The following is a 22,792-nucleotide window of genomic DNA, read 5'->3' as shown; positions in this document are numbered from 1 at the left end:
AGTTATTTCATGATTAAGTTTAACGGTCAGGTGTATCGCATTTATCTTGGGATATGCATAATTTTATGTCACTTTATTACACCTCGAGTCTTTGGAAAAAATAGAATAGTCAGGCTGGCTGAAAAAGTAGGTCAATGAACCATGGGGGCACGTCATTCTGCTATGCCACGTGCCATTGAATTTTCGTACTGGGAATTAAGTTTTTGTGAAATGTTTTTCATCATTTTCAACATTTCTGACATCAGAAATTTTAATTAATCCTCATTACATCCTAGGATACAAAACATTTGAAATTATTTTAATAATTTGGTCATTATTTTTAAACCGTTAGAAAACATTTCACAAATCAGAAAACAATAGGAAAATTTTGTGTTTGAGAAATATCAATGAAATGATCGAAAATTTTGAATTTTTGAAGACTATGAGTTCAAAATTGATGCCTCAGACATTAACAAGAATGAGTCATAATTTCGAATGTCAAAATGTGAAGAGAAATTTCAGTTTTTGCACTGAAAATTACAGTTTCCATTATTTTTCCATAAAGAGCCAATTCCATTCAAAATTTTCCCGGAAATTGATTCCATTCCAAAAAAACATGTCCAAAATTTCAAACGACATCCATTATTCATTCCCGAGAGCAGAATGTCTGAAAAAATTAATCTTCTGCGAATTTACCTGACAAATTAATTCAGTAGCAAAGTGATAAAACGGTTTGTCGACTGATCTCCCAGTTTTTGAGGAATATTTCCTTACCTAAGGGAGATAGCGGAATTTTCGTGATTACATTTCTCGTAGCTCTCAGTCGGCTCTCCAAAAAAGGTTATAACAAAAATTCTGCTATCTCCCTTAGATTGCGAGATATTCATTGAAAACTGGCCAACAGTCAAAATTGACTTGAACCATTTTACCACTTCGCCACTGAATTATCAAACTAATTAATTAGTAAAGGTAAGGTATTTACATATCCTTGAATCTCGAAACTTGCCGGCCAGCGGTGCTGATTTCCCCCGAGATGGACCGCTACCACGTTGGAAGAAAAACGAAAAACCGGTCTAAGGGAAAGGATGTGCGAGGGGAGGTGGGATGTCGGTGACCCGTTATACCACGTTGTGTAGAGTTCCCCACTATAAAGAGTTCATTTCAAATGATAGTATAGTTCTACCATCCGTCCGGAAGGTCATGGTCACACCAAGAATTTTCCCATTCAGTCCTGCGTCAATAGAAACCCAATAAAAGAAAATTTCCTCCATCGAATGTCATCGATTTCCCCGGGACTTTCCTCAATTAGAATTCTTCTGGAATTGAGTGGAAAGAAAAATTGATGAGTGTCGTTAGTGCGCGAATAAGGTGAGTCAACTTCTTGATGGAGAGGAAAATACGGAGTCGTGATGACAGTGACATAGAAATAAAAATAGTCAACTAAATTATCAGAGAATAGCTGTTTACGAGACTGGGCTACATTTCTTAGTGAATTACCATATAACGATACTGGACTTCCTCGGAGGAGAGTGTCGTGACGATAATTACCTCACCACAGAGAGTTTCACAAAATCAATTGTTATTCCCGTGGCATCGCTTGGATTACGGTTAACCGATGTCCCACACATACATTCGACAGAACACAAATGAAATTTTGAGGATTTGTTCCGGGTATACCTATGGGGATCGAGGGTTTGGGACTTCAGTTGTGTCGAGATTGTCGTTAGAGACCATCGATTGGATTTTTTATTTGCTTGAGGGATAAAGACGTGTTAGACTCTTGATTAAAGACGATTTAACTGACTAGTGGGACTTCTGACGAGGGCAATAAGTTCCGGAAAATGTAAGGGTGTTAAGGCTCGTTTATTTTCAAACGAATTTCCCTCAGTTATTTGCATCGATTTTACAAAAATTTAAAAGAAGCGGCGTTACCCTTTAAATAGGACTCGTCGAAATTTAAAGCTCCTGCATCTGTTGATATTATCTTAAGGAGATAGTTCAATATTCCTTAAAAATGGTTGCGGCAGACAGGAAAGCTCGTGATTAAAGTCTGATGATGTGTGAGAAGTGAAAAATATAACGAGTTGTACGCGGAGAGAAATGTTCAGTAAAAATTACGGAACTCACAGTTCGCTCGCCGATTACTGAGATAGAAATTACGGAACGCTTTGGAAAAATTCCGTGACAGTTCTGTGAAATTTCCTACAAGCACATTTCGCTCCGGAATTACGGAAAAAATACGGAATTTTTATTGAATATTTCTCTCCGTGTATGGGTTAAATTTAGTTTGCTGTCAATTGTCCTTTTATTTGAGAAACAGTGATGTCAGGAGACAATGACAACAGGCTTGAAGTAAAAACTTCTAGAAAATGCTACAGCGTTAGGAAGACGTCATCGTGGAGTAATAAATTATTCTGAGCTGAAAAATTTCAGACATTTCAAGTGAATGCACTTTGAAATTGAAAGTTTCTTTGGATTTCTAGATTCACATTCAGTCTTTCTGCGTTATTTTTCAAGAAAACAGAAAGTTTCTCCTTAAACTTATGAATTGTATTGAATTTTTTTCTTTTTACTCTGAACAAAGTCATCAATTTTCAATTTTTTGCACAAAATTATTTTTTATTAATTAATAAAAAATTAATTTAAAAAAAGATTAATATTAATCAATCAAAATAATATATTAATTTATTAATATTATTAATTAATTAATATTGACACGTACGAAATTAATATTGAAAATACGGAGTAATTAATATTGTTTAATTAATTAATATTGATTAATAATATTAATAAATATAAATAATTAATTAATATTATTATTATTATTATTTTTTTATTTTTTTTAAATTTTTTTTCCCACCATCTAATGAATTAAAGGAGAATGCCATATTTCCCAAACAATTCGACGATATTCATGAAAAATATCGGTTCATTCGTTAACCTTTGGTAATCTTCAGTGAAAATGGAAATAAAATTTTTGACTGTATTTTATTCCATTTTAGATTGTGAGGATTGTCAGAATAAATTATGGGTGTCGAGTCGACACTAGTTACCGCTCTTGGAACGGTCTCCGGTGGTGTCGGATGGTTTTTCCCAGCCTTGGCAATGGCCGTTGCCTACTTCCAATATGAAGTTATGGATAAAGAGTCACAACCTATTGATATGCCGACAGAATTGCTCCTCCCTTCTTATGATTTCATTGTTGTTGGGGCTGGATCTGCAGGTAAATTTTCCTACTCTGGGGGTTCGTTGATCTTTGTTTTAGGAAGAATATATCCACATAGAAAAAAATTCGCAAATAAATCTAGCGAATTCGCTAGAAGATTCTATTGGATTTCACGTTCAATGGAAAATATTCTAAGAAAAAAATTAACATAATTCGATTTCTTCATGATATTATTCTGCTAAAAATTTTTTAATAGAAATTCCTTGGCGGAAATTTTTAATGTTTTTTTTTCTCAATGAAAAGGGAAGAAAAATAAATTTAGCAAACTGGTAAAATTCATGTAGAGGAATTTCTATATAAAATTGTCTCAGTGTAAAAAATTGTATAGAAAAATGAAATTCGACTGATTTTATACGAAATTTCTTCGTGCGTGTCATCATGAAATCATTCACCTAATCATCAATTTTTTAAAATTACTATCATTGTCTTGAGATCATCTTTTTTTGTGATTCAGGGGCAGTTGTCGCGAGTCGCCTATCGGAAATCGAAAAATGGAATGTTCTGTTGTTGGAAGCCGGCGGTGATGAAACTGAAATATCAGATGTCCCGCTTCTCGCTGGGTACTTGCAACTAACGAAACTCGATTGGAAATACAAAACTGAGCCCCAAGGAGATGCATGCCTAGGTAAATAAACGTCATGTGTCAGATGCACATAAGAGACAAGAATAGTCGAGTTAAACACTTGCAGAATATTCTCGGCGTGTCATGTCACTCTCACAGATTTCGCCGTAGAAAGTTCCTCTTTCACTCGTATCGATTCCAACGAAAAAACGTGTAAAACAGACATCAAAGTACACATGCATAGACATATTATATTCACTGTATGTAAAGTGTTGAATTTTTTTCGAATTCAAAGAGTTGTGCACCAGTTGGATTTGACATTGAACTTTTCTGATTTGCATTGAAGAATTCAGTGATAATTTAATGAACATCAATTGATTTTTAAATGAATGCAGGATTTAGAATAATAGTCACGTAGTCAATAGAAAAAAAGGATGAGATTTTGAGTTTTTAACAGAATAAGTTTTATGAAAAATTCAAATCTATTGAATCATTATCTGTTTTTTTTTGTTAAATTGTATTGACATGTAAGATTTTTTCTGCAACTTTCATTATTACACTGTAAAAAAGAAATGATATTTCGTGGGCAGTTGAGTAGGAATTTTTAGGAGAGTAATCAATATAGGGGAGAAAAGAATGAAATTTCAAGTTTCAATAAAAATGACAATTCTGTTGTTTTTTTTTTCACCGAGTTGTAAATTTTTAATGAGAAAATTCCTTGAAATTCCGGTGGTACCGTCAATTGATAAAAAGTTTCTCCTAAATTCGTTACAGCCCACACTGAGAGAAAACGACAAAGTTTTCAAACAAGTCTTACTTGTGCCAAGAAAATAGTTTTTTGAAAATTATCAAAAAGGAATTTTTTTGTGCCAAACATGCAGAGAGTGCGCCGGAATGAAAAATTTGTCGCAAAAATAGATTTAGTAGTTAAAAAAAATTGCATTCTCTGTAGACGCAAGAAATGGCATTTCTAGCATTACTCCTTCGTTATTCGATACTCCCATACGTATTTTGCTCCCGAAAAATCTTTGTTTTATGCGAAACAAGGGATAGTAGTTTTTCGTTTCGACTGTCTAATAATCACAGGCAACAAATGAACCCTCAACTGAAACAATAATAACGATATGATAGCAATCTTGTAACTTAGGGATAAAATATTTGTTGATCCTGAAAAGCCACCGTCTGGTGTGAATTATCCCCCTCTTGAGCCAAATATTTCGTTGCTGTCGAAAGCAGAACAATTATTCATGTTTGAGACTTTCAAATTCGAACCAAACAAATTATTTTTTGGCATTTTTCAACTAGCGATTTTGTTGGCCCAAACAATACTTGTTCGACAACGTGTTTGTCTTTCTCCCAGTGCATTTATCATCAAATATTTCAAGGCTCTCCACGTTCTCATTACATTCCAGCGATGGAAGGGGGCAGATGCAATTGGCCCCGAGGGAAAGTCCTGGGTGGTAGTAGTGTCCTTAATTACATGCTGTACCTCCGTGGCAATAGAAAAGACTACGACCTCTGGGAGCAGCAGGGGAATCCCGGCTGGAGTTCGAAGCACGTGCTCCACTACTTCAAGAAATCCGAGGACAATCAGAACCCCTACCTCGCGAAAACCATTTACCACTCGACAGGTGGCTACCTGACCGTCCAGGAGGCGCCCTGGAGGACGCCCCTGGCCACGGCCTTCGTGGAGGCCGGCCAAGAGATGGGCTACCAGATCAGAGACATCAACGGGGCCCACCAGAGTGGCTTCATGATCGCCCAGGGGACAATCAGAGGCGGCAGCCGGTGCTCGACCTCCAAGGCCTTCCTTCGCCCTGCACGACTGCGTCAGAACCTTCACGTCGCACTCAACTCTCAAGTCACTAAAGTTCTCATCGATCCCAACACGAGACGAGCGTATGGTGTGTCGAATTTTTCATCACTTCATTTTACCTTTTGGTTATTTGTAAAAAGCAAAACGGAAATTGTTATTAAAATCCTGACGATTTTAATGAAATCGAAGATAACTTTCATCAATAATCTGGTAGCAGTTTTCAGACGGGATTAAATTTTTATCTAGGAAGAAAAAGCGAATGAAATTAATTTTTAATTTAGGGATATATTCACATGAATTTTCCCTACTTTGCGGGGAATAGTAGAGTGAAAATTTACAAAACTTGATTATTTGATGAGAAAAGTCTGTGAAATTGTGAATTTTTAAAGCCAAAATTTCCTAAAATATCAAAAAATTCCGGCATCGTTCATTAGATTATTAATATTAAGAAAAGTTGCACCTCAAAATAATTAAGGTTTACTCATCTTCATTCACTTATCTTCACTCATCTTCATAATCTAAATTTTCAATTGACTATTGAGTAAATGATTCTAAATTTCACAAAAGGCTTTTTCGATTAACCAAATAATCGTCAATTTTCCGAACTCAATTATTGATGGATAAAATAATCTGAAATTTTAATATTCAATTGGTGACTATTAATTAAAATTTCCACTAATGTCGACGTCCGTTCGAAATTCAGTAGTGAAGTGGTCAATCCGTTTAACTCGCCTCAACTCCCAGTTGAGTTTTTGTTGAAGAACTCCGAATTTAAGAAAGATAGCGAAACTTTTGTAAAATCTTTTTCGATAGTCTTCCCTTTTCTTTACAAAAAAGATTTTTGGGAAAATTCCGCTGACTCCTTTAGAATTCGAGATATTCATCGAGAACTGACGCTGGAATGGAAATGACTTAAACCGTTTGACCACTTCCCTACTGAAATAATCGTGAATTTTCCGAACTCAATTATTAATGGATGAACTAATCTGGAATTTCAATATTCAATTGATGACTATTAATTAAAATTTCCACTAATATCGACGTCCGTTCGAAATTCAGTAGTGAAGTGGTCAATCCGTTTAACTCGTCTCAACTCCCAGTTGAGTTTTTGTTGAATAACTCAGAATTTAAGAAAGCGAAATTTTTGTAAAATCTTTTTCGATAGTCTTCCCTTTTCTTTACAAAAAAGATTTTTGGGAAAATTTCGCCAACTCCTTTAGAATTCGAGATATTCATCGAGAACTGGCGCTATAATCGACTTAAACCGTTCGACCACTTCACTACTGAATTCCCTCTAAATTCAATGCCTCAAATACCAATTTCAGGAGTGGAAATGGTGCGAGGGGGTCAGATGTACCGAATCCGTGCGCGCAAAGAGGTGATTCTCTCCGGCGGTTCCGTGAATTCCCCCCAACTCCTGATGCTCTCCGGAGTGGGGCCGAAGGACCACCTGGAGCAGCACGGCATCCCAGTCATCCAGAGCTCAGCGGTTGGAGAGAACCTGCAGGACCACGTGGGCCTGGGTGGCCTGACGTTCATGGTGAACCAGGAGGTGTCGATGGTGGAGAGTAGGCTGCACAGTGTCTCCGCTGTTATGAGATACGCTGTCTTCGGCGACGGTCCCCTCACGGTCCTCGGCGGAGTGGAGGGTCTCGGATTCGTCAACACCAAGTACGTGAATGCGTCCGACGACTTTCCCGACATCGAACTCCACTTCATCTCGGGTTCCACCAATTCCGACGGGGGCAGGCAGATAAGGAAGGTCCACGGCTTGACCCAGAGCTTCTACAACGCAGTCTTCGGTAAGATCAGTAATAAAGACGCCTGGAGTGTGATACCGATGCTGCTGCGACCCAAGAGCAGGGGCTTGATAAGACTCAGGAGCAAGAGCCCCTTCGATCACCCCCTGATCTATCCGAATTATTTCAAAGAGCGCGAGGACATGGACACCCTCATCGAGGGAGTGAAGATTGGGGTGGCCCTGAGCAGAACAGCTGCTTTCAGGAAGTACGGGAGTGAGTTGAACCCCCAACCGTACCCCGGATGCGAGAGGATCCCTCTGTACACAGATTTGTACTGGGAGTGCATGATCAGGCATTATTCAGCCACCATCTACCACCCAGTGGGCACCTGCAAAATGGGACCCTCTTGGGATCCCGATGCCGTTGTTGACCCACAGCTCAGGGTCTACGGGATCACGGGACTCCGGGTCATCGACGCCTCGATCATGCCCACTCTCGTGAGCGGAAACACCAATGCCCCCGCTATTATGATCGGGGAGAAGGGCTCCGACATGATTAAGGAGTTCTGGATGAATCGAAGGCGGAGGAACTTTGGGAATAAGTGATCCGAGATTTCAGTAGGGAAGTGGTCAACGGTTTAAGTCAATTTAGCCTTTAGGTGAGTTTTCCAGAAATATTTACGAATTTAAGGGGGATAGCGAAATTTTTATAATAACCTTTTTTGTGGAGCGGTTTGAGTGCTACTAAAAAGGTCATGAGAAAAATTTTGCTATCTGCGTTTTATTTGGAGATATTCATTGAAAACTGGCCTATAGCCAAAATCGAGTTGAGTCGTTTGATCATTTTGCTAGTGATTTGGTTCTTTTGGCTTTGAGCAAGACTGAACACTCTTTGAGGAGTTTTGTGATGACGTTGATCATTGTATTTTTTTCTGTAATTATGCTGTACATTTTTCATGACTTTTCACGTTCTCTACCGTTTTTGTAACATGTGGAGTGATGTAAATACGAAGGAAAGGTGCGAGGTGCGAGGGGCGGAGGAATAAATGTGATTATGTGCATTTAATAAAAATATTTTTGATAATTGAAAGAGGTGAATTCGGTTGTTTAAAGTAGCTCTACCCTCACGGTAAATTAAAAGGTTATTGAAAACTGCAAAAAAAATGCAGAAAACTCGATTAGATTCGGAATTCTAATTTTTTTCTCAATTTAATTATCGTCTTGGTTTTTCAAAGAAGAAATGTTTAAAAATCAGGATTTGAGTCGAGCAAATTCTATAGAAAATGTATGAAAAGAATAAGTTATATAGAAAAATCGAATTCTGTTGACTTTTTCTACTGAATGTTTTCTACTGAACATGTCAATAGAATCAGCCAAAAACTAATAGAAAGTTTAATAGAAATTCAATAGAATTTTCTAACGAATTCGATAGGTTTTTCTATTAAATTTTTTCGTCCGTGTATCAGAATTTTACGTTCATTTTCTCCAAATCTTACGTAATGTATATAAATAGCTACATAATCCCTCTCAAGATGAACTTCATTATCTTCATCACTACTGTAATTACTCATGTTATCGGCCTCGGCAGTTTGACTTTGAAATAAATAAGTAAATAAAAAAAGCAGATACTTATTTTCCTACAGAATTCATATCGTTACAATTTTTTCCATAACGAGAAAAAAAATTAAAAAATAACTCAAAAAAATAAGCCACGTAGAAAAATAAAAAGCTCATTTCTTTTCCTGAAATTCACAGTAAAAAAACCGATTTCACCTACTCTCCACATTCATCAGCTAAAAAAATCTGGAATCAACGAAATGAACAACTGACTCTGAATGACAACACGCGATTCACAAATGTATAATACAAAACATGTTGCAAGACCAAAAATAATGCTGACGAGTGCACAGTGCCACATTTGCACGCGCGCACGTAGAGAAATGTTCAGTAAAAATTACGAAGCTAACAATTCGCTCAACGATTACGGAATCGACTCATAAAATTTAAGTGACGGTATTGTAATTTTTACAGGAGATTCAGACAAAAATAACGGAATGCTCAGTAAAGATTCCGTGACAGTTCCGTAAAATTTCGCAACCACATTTCGCTCCGGAATTACGGAAAAGATACGTAATTTTTATTGAATGTTTCTCTTTGTGCGCGATGCCCGGAGAATCAGTCTGACAGTCGAATTCACGATGATTCCACGTTGGGATCGAGTGAAGAAGAAATAGATTTTAAAAAAAGTGGAATGACCCTGATGTGTTTGTTCTCATCGGCAAGAGTGGCCTTGTCGTACCAGCAAGAGCTGGGATTTTTTCTCCTCCTCCGTTTCTTCATTCTTCTCCTCCGACGGGACATCGTGGATCGGGAAAATCGGATACGCGTTGTGCCCCGTCGAGAGCTCCAGAGTCGTTATGACTTCGTGATAATCGGGGGTGGTTCGGCCGGTTGTGTCCTGGCAAATCGGCTCTCTGAGAACGCTAATTGGACAGTTCTGCTGCTCGAAGCTGGTGGTGATGAGACAATACTCACTGATGTTCCACTTTTTTTTCCTACACTGCAGCACACTGCCCTCGATTGGCAGTTTAAGACAGAGTCATCTCAGAATTACTGCAGGGGAATGAATCAGGGTCAGTGCAATTGGCCGAGGGGAAAGGTCCTCGGTGGAAGCAGTGTTCTGAATGCCATGCTCTACGTCAGGGGAAACAGGAGGGATTACGATGAGTGGAGAGACGCTGGCAATTATGGCTGGGATTATGAGAGTGTTCTCCCGTATTTCAAGAAGTCGGAGAATATTTCTGTTGAGGGCCTCGAGGAGTCGGAGTATCATGGACGCGATGGACCTCTCACAGTTGAACGGTTCAGGTGATTACGACTGGGGATCACGCGGAGAGAAACATGAAAATTATTTCGAAATTCGAGTTTTCGAGAAGCGTATGGGGATTTGAAGATTTCTTAAACCATTATTCCAGTGAAATATGCAATAATTCTGGTGACAATTGGAGTATTTCGAAGTCAGGGGGAAATTTATACAAGAAACGATGCGAAAATGGTAGTAATTGAGCTTTCAGGAATGTTCATCAAACGTTGAGGAAAAAAAATCAGATGGCTTCAGTAAAAATTCCAATGTTTTAGGAAATTTCAACTTTAAATAGTGAACTTTTTCACCAGTTTTGTTAAGATTTTCCTTGAGCAATTCTAATCAACTTATATTGGAACTCTATCAGAATTCCCTTGAAGTTCTATTAGAATTCTATTAAAAAATTCTACTTGTTTTTTGTTGAGAAATATTTGATAGCAAATAAATCTACAGATTTTTATTTTTCTATAGAAATTCTTGGGCGCTTTTTTTCACGTTTTCTTCGCTACATCTTTATTCGTTTCTCGTAATAAAATCCAAGAAAAACGGGGAAAATTCAGGCGCAAGAAAACTGCGTAATTTTCAACAGGATTTCTTGGAGAAAACGCTAGGTTTTTCTATTAAATTTTCTCACAAGTGTGTTTAAAGGTAAGTTCTAACAAAAATTCCTCTCCGTGTGGAAATTTCACATAAGTATTGTAATTTTTACCAGAATAATTGTATTATTTACTAGATTTCTGTCGAAAATTCTCCAGATTTTCCTTAAATCAAAATTTATTTCAATAGCGAAGTGGTAAAAAATGATAAGTCCATTTTTTTCGAAATTCGTAATATTATAATTCCCATTTAAAGATTAATGTTTCATTGTGATTCACGCAAAAACATTTTTTTTAATGTACTTATCTCCTTTTACCCCTTCGCTACTGATTTATATCAGACGAATTTGTTTGAGATATCAAATGTAAAAAACTATTTAAAAAATAATTCAGTAGCAGAGTGGTAAAACGGCACAAGTCAATTTTAACTATTGACCAGGTTTCAATGAATATCTGGGAATCTAACGGAGATAGCAAAATCATTGTTATGACCTTTTTTGTAGAGCCGATTAAGGGCCACACCAAAAGCAATTACAAAAATTTCGCTATCTCCCTTAAATTCCGAAATATTCCTCAAAAACTCAACTGGGAGAAGAGTCGACTTGAACCGTTTTACAATTTCGCTACTGAATTAATAACTTAATCAATTTGAATGATTAATTCGCGTAGAAATTTCTTGGCACAACGGAATTGTACTGCAAACGCCTCCCCAGAGATCTCAGCTGCACCTCAATTTCATTAGCGCCTCTTTTCAGATATCATTCCCCAGTGTCTCAGTATTTTCTTCAAGCAGGGAGGGAAATGGGTTACGACACTCTGGACATCAACGGTCCCCAGCAGTCAGGCTTCTCCCAGTCTTATGGAACCCTTCGAGAGGGCCTTCGGTGCAGCACAGCGAAGGCTTTTCTGCGACCAGTGTCTCGCAGAAAGAATCTCCACATTCTGACACACGCAATGGTCGAGGAGATCCTCATCGAGGAGACGTCCAAGACTGCGCGCGGAGTGACGTTCCGGAGAAGACGAGGGAGAAAGTGCACTGTCCACGCGAATCGAGAGGTGATCCTGTCCGCAGGGGCCATCCAGTCGCCCCAGCTCCTCATGCTGTCGGGCGTTGGACCCCGAGAGCATCTCGAGGATGTTGGGGTCAGGGTCATTGAGGATTCACCGGGGGTGGGGAGGAATCTTCAGGATCATATTGCCATCGGTGGAATGACGTACCTCATTGACCCACCCACTGGGGACAATAGCCCTTACGGGTTCTCCTGTGTTCTGCCGAAACTACTGACTTATTATTCCATTAAGGAATTCATTGTCAATAAGACTGGACCTCTGCACACTGTGCCTGCGTGCGAAGTCATGGCGTTCATCAAAACCAAGTGAGTTTTCCATTTTGAAAGAATTTTGCTAGATGTGTTGTGGAGAGCAAGAGAGCTACACTGCTACAAATTCAGTAGCGAAGTGGTCAAACGGTTCAAGTCGACTTAGCTCTTAGCTGAGTTGTCGAGGAAAATTTCCAAATCTAAGGGAGATAGAGAAATTTTCGTATCTATCTTTTTTGAAGCTCTCAATGTGCTCTACCGAAAAGGTCTTAACAGAAATTTTGCTGTCTGCCTTAGATTTCGAGATATTCATTGAAAACTCACGAATAGGCTAAATCGACTCAATTTCCGGTATTGGAGAGGGTGCGGTTAAATGGACACTTGATTTCTTTTCTTCCAATGTTTATAACTCTGATGTTTCATTCGGCAATTTAAATCTGCCATCAAAGTGAATACATTGTACTTTTCACAAAAAAAATAATTTCAAGGAAAATTTAAGGAAATTTTGAGGAATTTCGGCACTGAAAATTCACAGTTTGAGAAAAAAAAATAATGAAAATGGTAAATTTCAATTCTAGTATTGTATGAAAATGAATGGAAATCTGGGAAATTCCGGGAGATGTATGAAATGGTCAATAGGAAATATTCTGTAGAAAAAGTCAATAGAATTAGATTTTTTTATACAACTTATTCTATTAAGACATTTTCTATAGAATTTCTTCGGCTCAAATTTTCCAAGTTTTTTTGTTTGATTTTCTTGATGGAAAGAAATGAAAAATGGAATGAAAAAAACCTGGAAAATTTGAGCTGAGGAAATTCTATAGAAACTATTTAAATATCATCAGTTGTATAAAAAAATTGAATTTCATTGACATTTTCAATACATTATCTACTGAATATTCCAACAGAATCGGCCGAAAACTAATAGAAATTTCAATAGAACTCCACTAGATTTCGTGCGTGAAGGATTTACCGAATTTCGTTAAAATTGTTTTATGAATTCTCATAAGTCCCAATGATGAAGAAAAAATTAAAAGTTGTCTGAAAAACCTCAAGAATGGCCCTAAATTTGGTGTAAAAAGAAATAAAATAAATACCATAAAATAATAACAGTAAATCAATAAAACGTATGAATTAAAGTAAATGTGCCAATTGAATTCTAGATTCGCGAATGCCTCCGAGGACTACCCAGACATCCAGCTATTCCTGGCGTCAGCAGCGGACAACTCAGACGGTGGACTCCACGGTATGCGGGACTGTGGTCTCCAATCGGAAATTTATTCCGAAGTATATGAACCCCTTCTCTGGCGAGAAGCGTACAACGCAGTGCCCCTCCTCCTGCGCCCCCGAAGCCGAGGTTACATAAAACTGAGGAGCCCAAATCCCCGCGAAAAGCCCATAATCGTTCCCAACTACCTCGACGACCCGCGCGACCTAGACGTCATAGTAGAAGGTGCCAAGTTCGTCCATGCCATGAGTCAGACCAAGGCCATGAGGCGTATAAACGCCAATATAAATCCAAATGTCATACCGGAATGTGCGAAATTTGAATTCCTGTCCGATGATTTCTGGAGATGTCAAGCGAGGTCTTACACAATGACGATTTATCATCCTGTTGGTACGTGCAAAATGGGACCTGTTGGGGATCCAATGGCGGTTGTTGATGCGCGGTTGAGGGTTCACGGTATCAGTGGACTGAGAGTTGTCGACGCATCCATAATGCCGAATATTGTTAATGGAAATACAAATGCTCCGACGATTATGATCGCTGAGAAAGCTGCGGATATGATCAAGGAAGATTGGCAGGAGTTGGATGGCAAATGTGGCAAATACTTTGTACATTGGTAGACAAAAATTTAAAGTTCGTGGACAGCTGACTAGACATTTTTAGGAGAGTAATATTGAACTCCATTTGGGGAAAAAAATTAAATTTCGGGTTTCACGGAAAATTCAATAAAATTTCAAATTTCTCAAGAGCAGGAGGACGAGAATTCTCAAACTCAGTTGAATTTTTCAATAAAAACATGAATGTTTTAAGAATAGTACCAAATTTTGAATTAACATTAGTATGAGAAATACATCCACTGCAATTTCAAGGCATTTTGACATTGAAAATTCATAATTTCATGGAAAAATAGTGAAAGATCAGGAAAACTGAGAAATCTCTCCCTGAATTCCAGATTCTTCTGAATTTTTAGGGAATTACTTGAAAAATTCCTGGAATTCCAAGAACGTTAAAAGAATGCCCTGAAAATTCAAGGGAACTGGCTGTGAATATTTTTTTTCATTTGAAAATTCATGTAAATTGTGGAATTTCTGTCTTTTTGTCGCTAAAAAATCGGAACTTTACTTGAATTTTCAGAGAACCTTGAAATTCCATTGACTTTTTCCCCTTAAATCGAATTCAAGGTCTTTCACCACAAAATTCAGTCAATTTTTTTTAACAGTGTGGGTGGCAAATATGGCAAATACTTCGTACACTGTTAGAAAAAAATTAAAATTTCGAATTTCAAGGAAAATTCAATGAAGTTTCAAATTTTTTAGTTGAATTTTAAATGAAACCCTGAATATTCAGTACGAAATTACGCTAAAATCTCCAATTTCCATAGATTTCACCATAAAATTTTGAATTTTTCATGCCAAAATTCCTTGGAACTTCCGTGAAACTATCACAGTATAGAAATAAAATATCCAAGAAGTGTACTGCAAATTTCATCCAAAAATCTTCGCCAGTTTTCAATGAATATCTCGGAATCTAAGGGAGATAGCAAAATTGTCCTTATAACCTTTTTTGTAGAGCCGATTGAGATCTACAACAAATGTGATTACGCAAATTTCGCTACTTCTGTTAGATTCGGGAATATTCCTCAAAAACTCAACTGAGAGATGAATCGACTTGAACCTTTTACCCCTTCGCTACTGAATTATACATAATTATCAATTGAAATGTCTGCCTGTGCGACAATTTCTGGAGGTTTGAACTAAGACCTTACCCAATGACAATTCATCGTCTAGTTGATCCCTGCAAAATGGCACCTGCTGAGGGCCCAATGATCACAATCCCTGAAAAAGCCGCAGACAGAAAGAGTCGAATACCAAACACTTGACTCGCGCGTATTTCTCAACAAAACTACAACCTGACCCAGGAAAATCCCTCGCTTGCGCACCTAACGAAGAAGATGTTGCGCTGACACATCAATCCGGTTTACCCCTCCATAATTATTCATTAAAACTTGATGGAACTGATGACTCTCACATCGAGGATAATTCAAGTACAAAGACTAAGGAAAAAGCTGTTCAAACAAGCGCACAAAATCATATTTGCCAAACAGGTTGACGGCTAAATCATTCTTCAACAATTTCTGTATTTTTCTAAATAAAATGAATTCCAAACAACCCAGAAATTCCTTATTTGCGGAGTTGTCGAATATAAGAAGCTACATTTTTCGTCGAGAATGTACTCTGGACATCGCTGGAAGTCGGTAATACAAAATAGCCACCACCAAAATTCCCCGGTCAAAATTCCCATTGTTATTATTCCTTTCTTATAATCCTCCCGTCTATAATTCCCATACAACTGATATTATTGATTGCAACATTTAATTCATTTAATTTACAATATACAAATTACCAAATATTAATTCTCGAACTAATTCCCACATTTTACATTTTCAATTGGTCAGTATTTACAATACAACATTATAGGCAATACGGCGTAGGTACTCTAGAATGTCAACATTTCCATACTCTTTTACTACTTTTTTTAGTCTTTTATAATACTGAGCATATCGTTATCGTGATAGTTGGTGTAGTCATTGTGATATGTTGTAGTCGAAGTGTTGTCGATAACTGACCAATTATAAACGACCGGGGCTCATATTTCTGAGTGTCTTCATCGTTCGCTATTCCTCGTAATTGGGTATTAAATGTCTCCTTCATCATAAAATTCAGGTATTTATTTGTGCTGTAACTATCTATTTCACGTAGATTGTGGTGGGATCATTGACTGGGGGTTCCGTCACGAGGGTTTTCGTCGTGTGGCGTTTCTGTCGCAAGGAATTTTTGTTAGTGAGAATTTCGGTGGTGGGTTTTTTGGGGTCGGAATTTTGATGGTTGGTATTGTGGGGTGGGAATTTTGGTATGTAACCTGGAAGTACCTCTGCATGGGTTTGGAAGGTCTCAGTTGCCGCACTACAAAATAACTTTAAATTTCAAATTCCAAGTGGAATCCCATATCTATTAGTTTTCCTTCCAAGAACAAATTGTTTCCCCTTCATCACCGGAAACTACATTAGAATTGTTATCTCGCACATTATTGCCAGATACATTATATCCGATAGTTTCCTCATTGAGACGGTATATAGGAGTGATCAGTGATCACCGGGAGCAGTCCTGGAGGTGAATACGTGTGGAAATAGCCGGATAAAAAATTATCGAGGTAATTATAATCACCAAAGCGAGTCCCTATTGTTTGCAATTGTATGGACGATGTGACGTCAAAGCATGGCCAAATTCCGGGACACAAATGGTGAAAATGAAAATAAATATCAGTCAATTGTCACTGGGGCCGTGGTTATCGTGCAGTGATGAGTGGGGAAAGTTAATGATACGTATGTGAGATAAATTTTTGACTGGAAGATACGAGTGTTTCCAGCATCCGCTGAGGCGTATTTTTTTTTCTGTTTGCCAGTAACGAAAGAGCTCTGGGGGCAACCCTCGAGCACACACACTGTCTCCGTCATAATGTGGCGCAATTGAATGGGATTTCACTGGTCAGGAGGTGGCAATCGACGTTCCATTGCTTCTTATATCCGGAATATCTTCTTGTCCACAGGTATTAATTCAGAATGGTACGGTGGATTACTCCGATACTTCTGGTGTTCTGCGGGGCTACGGCACTTCCACCGCCTTGGGTAATAGTTTCTCTTCCTTCTTGTTTCTTTCGACGCGTTTTCTGCTTTTTGGTTGATGCGGATTTTTTTGATTCTTTTTTTTTCTCAATTTATTCAAACTGGAGGAGGATAGATTTTTTTGAATAATGCGGGCGAGTTATCATATGTGCCAAGGTGAACTTAATCTCAGACGATGACAGGGGTTTGATATTTAAGAGTTGTGGGGACACATTTTTGACAACACTTCGGTTGGAAAGTCGTGGGGACATGGATTTTGCTGGCTTTAGCCACTCGGTAATCGCGGTTTTCTGCACATGGCTTCGTGGAAATTAATGACACTCCGTAAAGTAGTTCTACCCTTCGGCCGGGGTGCGCTGTACTTTTGGATATTTTCAGTTTTTAAATTTTTCAACTAAATTACATGGAAACAATTTGAAAAAAATCATACCCAGTCAGTATTATCTAAATTAAATTTCGCAATATATTGATATTTTTTCAATCATTTCCCTCTTATAAATAAATAATACAACTTGTTTGTAAAACGGTGGATTATTTTTTATGAGGTGTCAAAAAAATGCTTGATTTTTTCACATCTAATGAAAAAAAGTTCAGATTTTAATCTTTGATTACAATGGAAATGGTGATTTTCACATAAGACACTGGGTTAAATGCTGATTTTTAAACATTTCTTCTTTGAAAAACCAAAACGATAATTAAATTGAGAAAAAAAAATTAGAATTCCAAATCTAATCGAGTTTTCTGCAATTTTTTTGCAGTTTTCAATAATCTTTGAATTTACCGTAAGGGTAGAGCTACTTTAAGGGCTAATTTTCGAAATTTTTCAACAAATCTCCTGCCGAAAGTTATCGATATTTTTACTGATCGAAGCACATTAATCTCCAGGAGGTGATGATGAGGATGAAAATATTGATAACTTTGAGCGGGAAATTTGTTTGAAAATTTCGAGGAAACAGTGGCTTTCCGTTATCCCGTAACTGTTGACGAATGGGGTTAATAGTTAAGAAGCCTTGTTAACAGCGACTTGAGCAACTTGATGGATTGTGTGGGGAGTAGTAGTCAACTGAGGTCTGGTTTGCAGGTGCCGGAGATGAACAGCACTCACGCCTGTGATAAGTATTATAGCACTGGAGAATGCCGGTTTGAGGACACACCGTTCATGCAGGACGCGTGCTCAAGTCTGTCGGGGTTTATGATGTTGCTGCAGACTACTATGATGGCGAGGTGTGACATTGCCGATCCTTGCAGGAGATTTGAAACCCATGAGATTGAGGAGTATGAGACGTGAGTATTAGAATCATTGGGTCATTACGGACGAAATCCTGTCGTCATGTGATTTCGAGTGANAAAAAATCATACCCAGTCAGTATTATCTAAATTAAATTTCGCAATATATTGATATTTTTTCAATCATTTCCCTCTTATAAATAAATAATACAACTTGTTTGTAAAACGGTGGATTATTTTTTATGAGGTGTCAAAAAAATGCTTGATTTTTTCACATCTAATGAAAAAAAGTTCAGATTTTAATCTTTGATTACAATGGAAATGGTGATTTTCACATAAGACACTGGGTTAAATGCTGATCTTTAAACATTTCTTCTTTGAAAAACCAAAACGATAATTAAATTGATAAAAAAAAATTAGAATTCCAAATCTAATCGAGTTTTCTGCAATTTTTTTGCAGTTTTCAATAATCTTTGAATTTACCGTAAGGGTAGAGCTACTTTAAGGGCTAATTTTCGAAATTTTTCAACAAATCTCCTGCCGAAAGTTATCGATATTTTTACTGATCGAAGCACATTAATCTCCAGGAGGTGATGATGAGGATGAAAATATTGATAACTTTGAGCGGGAAATTTGTTTGAAAATTTCGAGGAAACAGTGGCTTTCCGTTATCCCGTAACTGTTGACGAATGGGGTTAATAGTTAAGAAGCCTTGTTAACAGCGACTTGAGCAACTTGATGGATTGTGTGGGGAGTAGTAGTCAACTGAGGTCTGGTTTGCAGGTGCCGGAGATGAACAGCACTCACGCCTGTGATAAGTATTATAGCACTGGAGAATGCCGGTTTGAGGACACACCGTTCATGCAGGACGCGTGCTCAAGTCTGTCGGGGTTTATGATGTTGCTGCAGACTACTATGATGGCGAGGTGTGACATTGCCGATCCTTGCAGGAGATTTGAAACCCATGAGATTGAGGAGTATGAGACGTGAGTATTAGAATCATTGGGTCATTACGGACGAAATCCTGTCGTCATGTGATTTCGAGTGACTTGAGGCCTTGTAGTCTCAAGATTTTGGTAATTGAAAGAACTCTTCAAGAATTGAAAGAAAAATTGAAATATTCAAATAAGGCTTTATCAACCATTATTAACACATTCCTCAATTTAATTCCTCAATTGAGTGGTAGAGCATTTGCCCGGATAGCGAAAGGTCGTGAGCTTTCCCAAGCATTTCAATTTTTTTCATTTCATTTCACGTACATAATCATTTACTAAAGTTCTGAAACAATCTGAACTTGCATCCTATGTATTTTACTTCAGAACTTTAGTGAACGATTGGACATACGTCTTTCCAATCTTTAAAAAAGAATACAATTCTAAGAGAACTTGAAGAGAATTCTTATAGAGTCCCTCTAGAAAAAAATCGCAGCGGCTATATCTTCGATACAGCTGTAATATCTAGACTGACTTTACCACTGCACCAGATATTTACACTCTTTACTCTATACGATGTTAACTCTCTGATTGCCAATTTACGACTGACGGCGTGCCGATCCGCCTTTTACAGGGAATTTTGAATCTAGAAATTTTTGAACTGGAAATTTCTATGACTAACAACCTGTTGGTATCTCACCGATTGATCGACGGTTGGTAATGTATTGACAGTCAGCATCGCCGATAGATTGCGCGGCTGCATAAGCATTTTTTTACCGAATGACCCCCCCAAAACGAAACCATAGACGTATCCACGTCAAAAGGGTAGGAGATGAGAAATGGGCCAAAGGTGGCCGAAGACTGGCTATTACCGGGCTATCCTCGGCCTTTTCTCCTCTCCCACCCGGGCCCCCTTCAATTCCAAAAACCGCACAACCAGAATGAACCCCTCTCACCTCCCCATTTCTCTTCTAGCTTCGATTTCATAATCGTCGGTGCTGGAGTAGCAGGTCCAGTAATAGCCAGAAGACTGGCGGACCACGTGCCCTTCTGGAAAGTCCTTCTAATCGAGGCAGGCCCCCCAGAGCCCTCAATGACAGCCTTTCCAGGCTTCGCCTTCAACGCCATCAACACCTCCCTCGACTGGAGCTACAAGACCGAGCCGACGCAGCCGCACCCCACAGCCTGCCTAGAAACCAACGGGATCTGCACCTGGCCGAGGGGTAAAATGGTGTCCGGTTCAGGCGGAATGTACGGTATGATGTACGTCAGAGGCCACCCGGAGGTCTTCAACAGGTGGGCAAGAGCGGGCAACGATGGCTGGTCGTACGACGAGATTGAGCACTACTTCGAGCGCGCTGAGGACGTTGAAGTCCCCGGGATGACATCGGGCTCTGACAGACCACCGACGGGAGAGAGGGGCCCCTTAAAGATCAAGTATTACGATCACAGACCTGCCTTCACCGAGGAGGTCCTCAAGGCAGCTGCCGAGTTGGGTTACAAGACGTCTAGACTAGCTGGTGAAGACAGCACAGGCTTCATGATTGCTCCCATGATTATTGAGGACGGTATACGCGGGACAACGTCTAGGCTCTACCTCAGACCGATCGCACATCGACCCAATCTGAAGATCCTAACTCATGCTTATGTCACGAGGATCGTGAGACACAACTGGGAAGGCGCAGCGCGAGGGGTTGAGCTCATTGACAGGAATGGTGTTAGGAAAGTCATTCGCGCTGACAAAGAGATCATCCTCACGGCTGGTGCCATTGGATCCCCCCAGATTCTGCTGAACTCCGGCATCGGACCCAAAGAGGATCTTGATGAACTGGGAATCCCCGTTTGGCAGGATCTACCTGTCGGTCGCAATCTCCACAATCACGTGTCATTTGGCATCAAGATGACCATCAATGACACTCATTACGAAGACATAACTGTGGAAGCTGTGGAGAAGTTTTTGCACAATCGCACTGGACCTCTGAGTAGTACAGGATTGACCCAGGTCACAGCATTTTTGGAGAGCTCTTACACAACTCCAGGAGTACCTGACATTCAAGTGTTCTTTGATGGCTTCAGCTCGAAATGCCCCATGCACGGTGTCAAGGGCGAATGCCCTGGGGGGACTTTTGGATCGTGCCCGACTAGGAGGGAATTAGTTGCCAGACCTACTACGGCTATTGTTAAGACACGAGGCGTGCTCAAGTTGAGGTCTAAGAATCCGCTGGATAGGCCACTGCTGTATCCTAATTATCTCACTGATGAACAGGATCTCATGGTGCTTATGGAGGGCATTAGGAAGGTCGAGGAATTAATCGACACGCCCACGATGAAGAAGTGGGACTTGAGGTTCGAGGAGACCAACGCTGGGGCCTGTTCTAGGTATATTTGAATTTATCATAGACAGACTGAAATACACAGACTCAAAAATTTTATTGATACATCTAGGGGCCGGGCAAAATGGGACGTGTTGAGATCTTTTCCAATTGCCAATGTCTTCACTTGTAAGTGAAGATATTGACAACTGGAGAAGATTACGAAACGTCTCATTTTGTCCGACTCTCCCCTATAATAGAATGAATAAAGAATTCTGGAATTCGTAAATTGAGAATATCGAATTCCTCAATTTAAGAAGAAATTTTTGATCAGTGAAAATGTCAATCATAACAGTTGCAGAAAGGAGATTATTGCACATGTTAATTATGAAAATGTTCAATTTTCAGATATCACTTTGGGACAGACGCCTACTGGGAATGCATGATCAGAACCCAAACGGGCCCAGAGAATCATCAAGCAGGAACTTGCAAAATGGGCCCAGCAATTGACCCAACAGCTGTGGTAGACCCAGAACTTCGAGTTCATGGAATCCCAAATATCAGAGTAGCGGACGCCTCGATCTACCCAGAAGTACCAAACGCCAATCCCACGGCTTCAATCGTCATGATCGCTGAAAAAGCAGCCGATATGATCGGAAACACGTGGTTCGGCATTTAGGAAAATTTTGTTATGTATAGGAATTTCAAATGTGAATAAAGACTTGTTAAATTTATCTCATTGTATGCTGAAGAGAAGAATATTTGTTAAGAATAATCTCTCATGACTTGCGTGAATAGCACATCGTCAGTATAAATAAACTGCATTGTTATGATAAAGTCGATCACTTTTTTACTGGAGATGATGCATATGAGATATAATCGGCATAAATAAGTCGTTGTGTAAACCCATACCGCAGGTGATCCGTAGCTGCCAGAGAAGAAATGAAAAATGGATATCAACTACTATATTCAGCCACAGAATCCAAGATAATCGGCAAGGCCATGGATTTTGACCTCTGGAGGAAGTTGAAATATGAGAAAATGTTCGAAAACGATACTGTATTTGAGCTTGAGTTCGGTATCGATATCCTTTGGAGTGGTACACCCCCGGTTTTCAACCATGACCGCGAAGTTCGCGCAAAAGATATACTTCTGGATTATTGTATTTTCGAAACGAGTTAGTTCAGGAAAAAAAAATGACCCACCATCTTTTTTGTAGGTCATAAAATTTTCTGTAAAAAAAGTTGACTGATATTTTACTATATCCTCTAGTTGCTGGGTTGCACGAAGAGAAATCTATTGAAAATTA

At 38.9% G+C, this 22,792-nt stretch overlaps 4 protein-coding genes across 6 annotated transcripts in view; 3 read left to right on the top strand and 1 right to left on the bottom strand.

Moving 5' to 3' along the window:
• Positions 1 to 22,792, bottom strand: part of LOC107038346 (flotillin-2) — a 112,746-nt gene that overhangs the window by 13,896 nt on the left and 76,058 nt on the right. The window contains exon 1 of one of the 3 annotated variants that reach the window (XM_015257390.2): positions 15,096 to 15,194. The exons of the other annotated variants lie outside the window; for them this stretch is intronic. The gene's annotated coding sequence lies outside the window, so the exon portion shown is untranslated. Of the gene's footprint in view, positions 1 to 15,095; positions 15,195 to 22,792 lie in introns of those variants that run through there. 3 annotated transcript variants of the gene reach the window in all.
• Positions 3,007 to 7,930, top strand: LOC107038345 (glucose dehydrogenase [FAD, quinone]). The gene is made up of 4 exons (XM_029126130.1): positions 3,007 to 3,202; positions 3,660 to 3,830; positions 5,180 to 5,671; positions 6,909 to 7,930. Exons 1-4 carry the CDS (start codon positions 3,007 to 3,009, stop codon positions 7,928 to 7,930), a joined length of 1,881 nt encoding a protein of 626 aa, XP_028981963.1.
• LOC107038335 (glucose dehydrogenase [FAD, quinone]) lies at positions 9,576 to 14,280 on the top strand. Its single transcript, XM_015257379.1, has 3 exons — positions 9,576 to 10,192; positions 11,539 to 12,159; positions 13,266 to 14,280. Exons 1-3 carry the CDS (start codon positions 9,576 to 9,578, stop codon positions 13,948 to 13,950), a joined length of 1,923 nt encoding a protein of 640 aa, XP_015112865.1. The 3' UTR covers positions 13,951 to 14,280.
• On the top strand, positions 18,969 to 22,320 carry LOC107038334 (glucose dehydrogenase [FAD, quinone]). The gene is made up of 3 exons (XM_015257378.1): positions 18,969 to 19,225; positions 20,147 to 21,550; positions 21,892 to 22,320. The coding sequence occupies exons 1-3, from the start codon at positions 18,978 to 18,980 to the stop codon at positions 22,160 to 22,162; spliced, it is 1,923 nt and encodes a 640-aa protein (XP_015112864.1). The 5' UTR covers positions 18,969 to 18,977; the 3' UTR covers positions 22,163 to 22,320.

Source organism: Diachasma alloeum, unplaced genomic scaffold (assembly GCF_001412515.2).
Source record: "Diachasma alloeum isolate Michigan unplaced genomic scaffold, Dall2.0 Dall_scaffold_00280, whole genome shotgun sequence".
Classification (NCBI taxonomy): domain Eukaryota; kingdom Metazoa; phylum Arthropoda; class Insecta; order Hymenoptera; family Braconidae; genus Diachasma; species Diachasma alloeum.
The sequence above is the reverse complement of the archived record's forward strand: the minus strand, read 5'-3'. Positions and strand labels throughout refer to the sequence as shown.

Coding starts and splice junctions, on each gene's coding strand:
- LOC107038335 (XM_015257379.1), top strand. CDS start 9,576: ATGACCCTGATGTGTTTGTTCTCATCGGCAAGAGTGGCCTTGTCGTAC. Junction 10,193..11,538: donor CTCACAGTTGAACGGTTCAG/GTGATTACGACT, acceptor GCCTCTTTTCAG/ATATCATTCCCCAGTGTCTC. Junction 12,160..13,265: donor ATGGCGTTCATCAAAACCAA/GTGAGTTTTCCA, acceptor ATTGAATTCTAG/ATTCGCGAATGCCTCCGAGG.
- LOC107038345 (XM_029126130.1), top strand. CDS start 3,007: ATGGGTGTCGAGTCGACACTAGTTACCGCTCTTGGAACGGTCTCCGGT. Junction 3,203..3,659: donor TGTTGGGGCTGGATCTGCAG/GTAAATTTTCCT, acceptor TTTGTGATTCAG/GGGCAGTTGTCGCGAGTCGC. Junction 5,672..6,908: donor CAACACGAGACGAGCGTATG/GTGTGTCGAATT, acceptor TACCAATTTCAG/GAGTGGAAATGGTGCGAGGG.
- LOC107038334 (XM_015257378.1), top strand. CDS start 18,978: ATGGATTGTGTGGGGAGTAGTAGTCAACTGAGGTCTGGTTTGCAGGTG. Junction 19,226..20,146: donor GAGATTGAGGAGTATGAGAC/GTGAGTATTAGA, acceptor TTTCTCTTCTAG/CTTCGATTTCATAATCGTCG. Junction 21,551..21,891: donor AACGCTGGGGCCTGTTCTAG/GTATATTTGAAT, acceptor TTCAATTTTCAG/ATATCACTTTGGGACAGACG.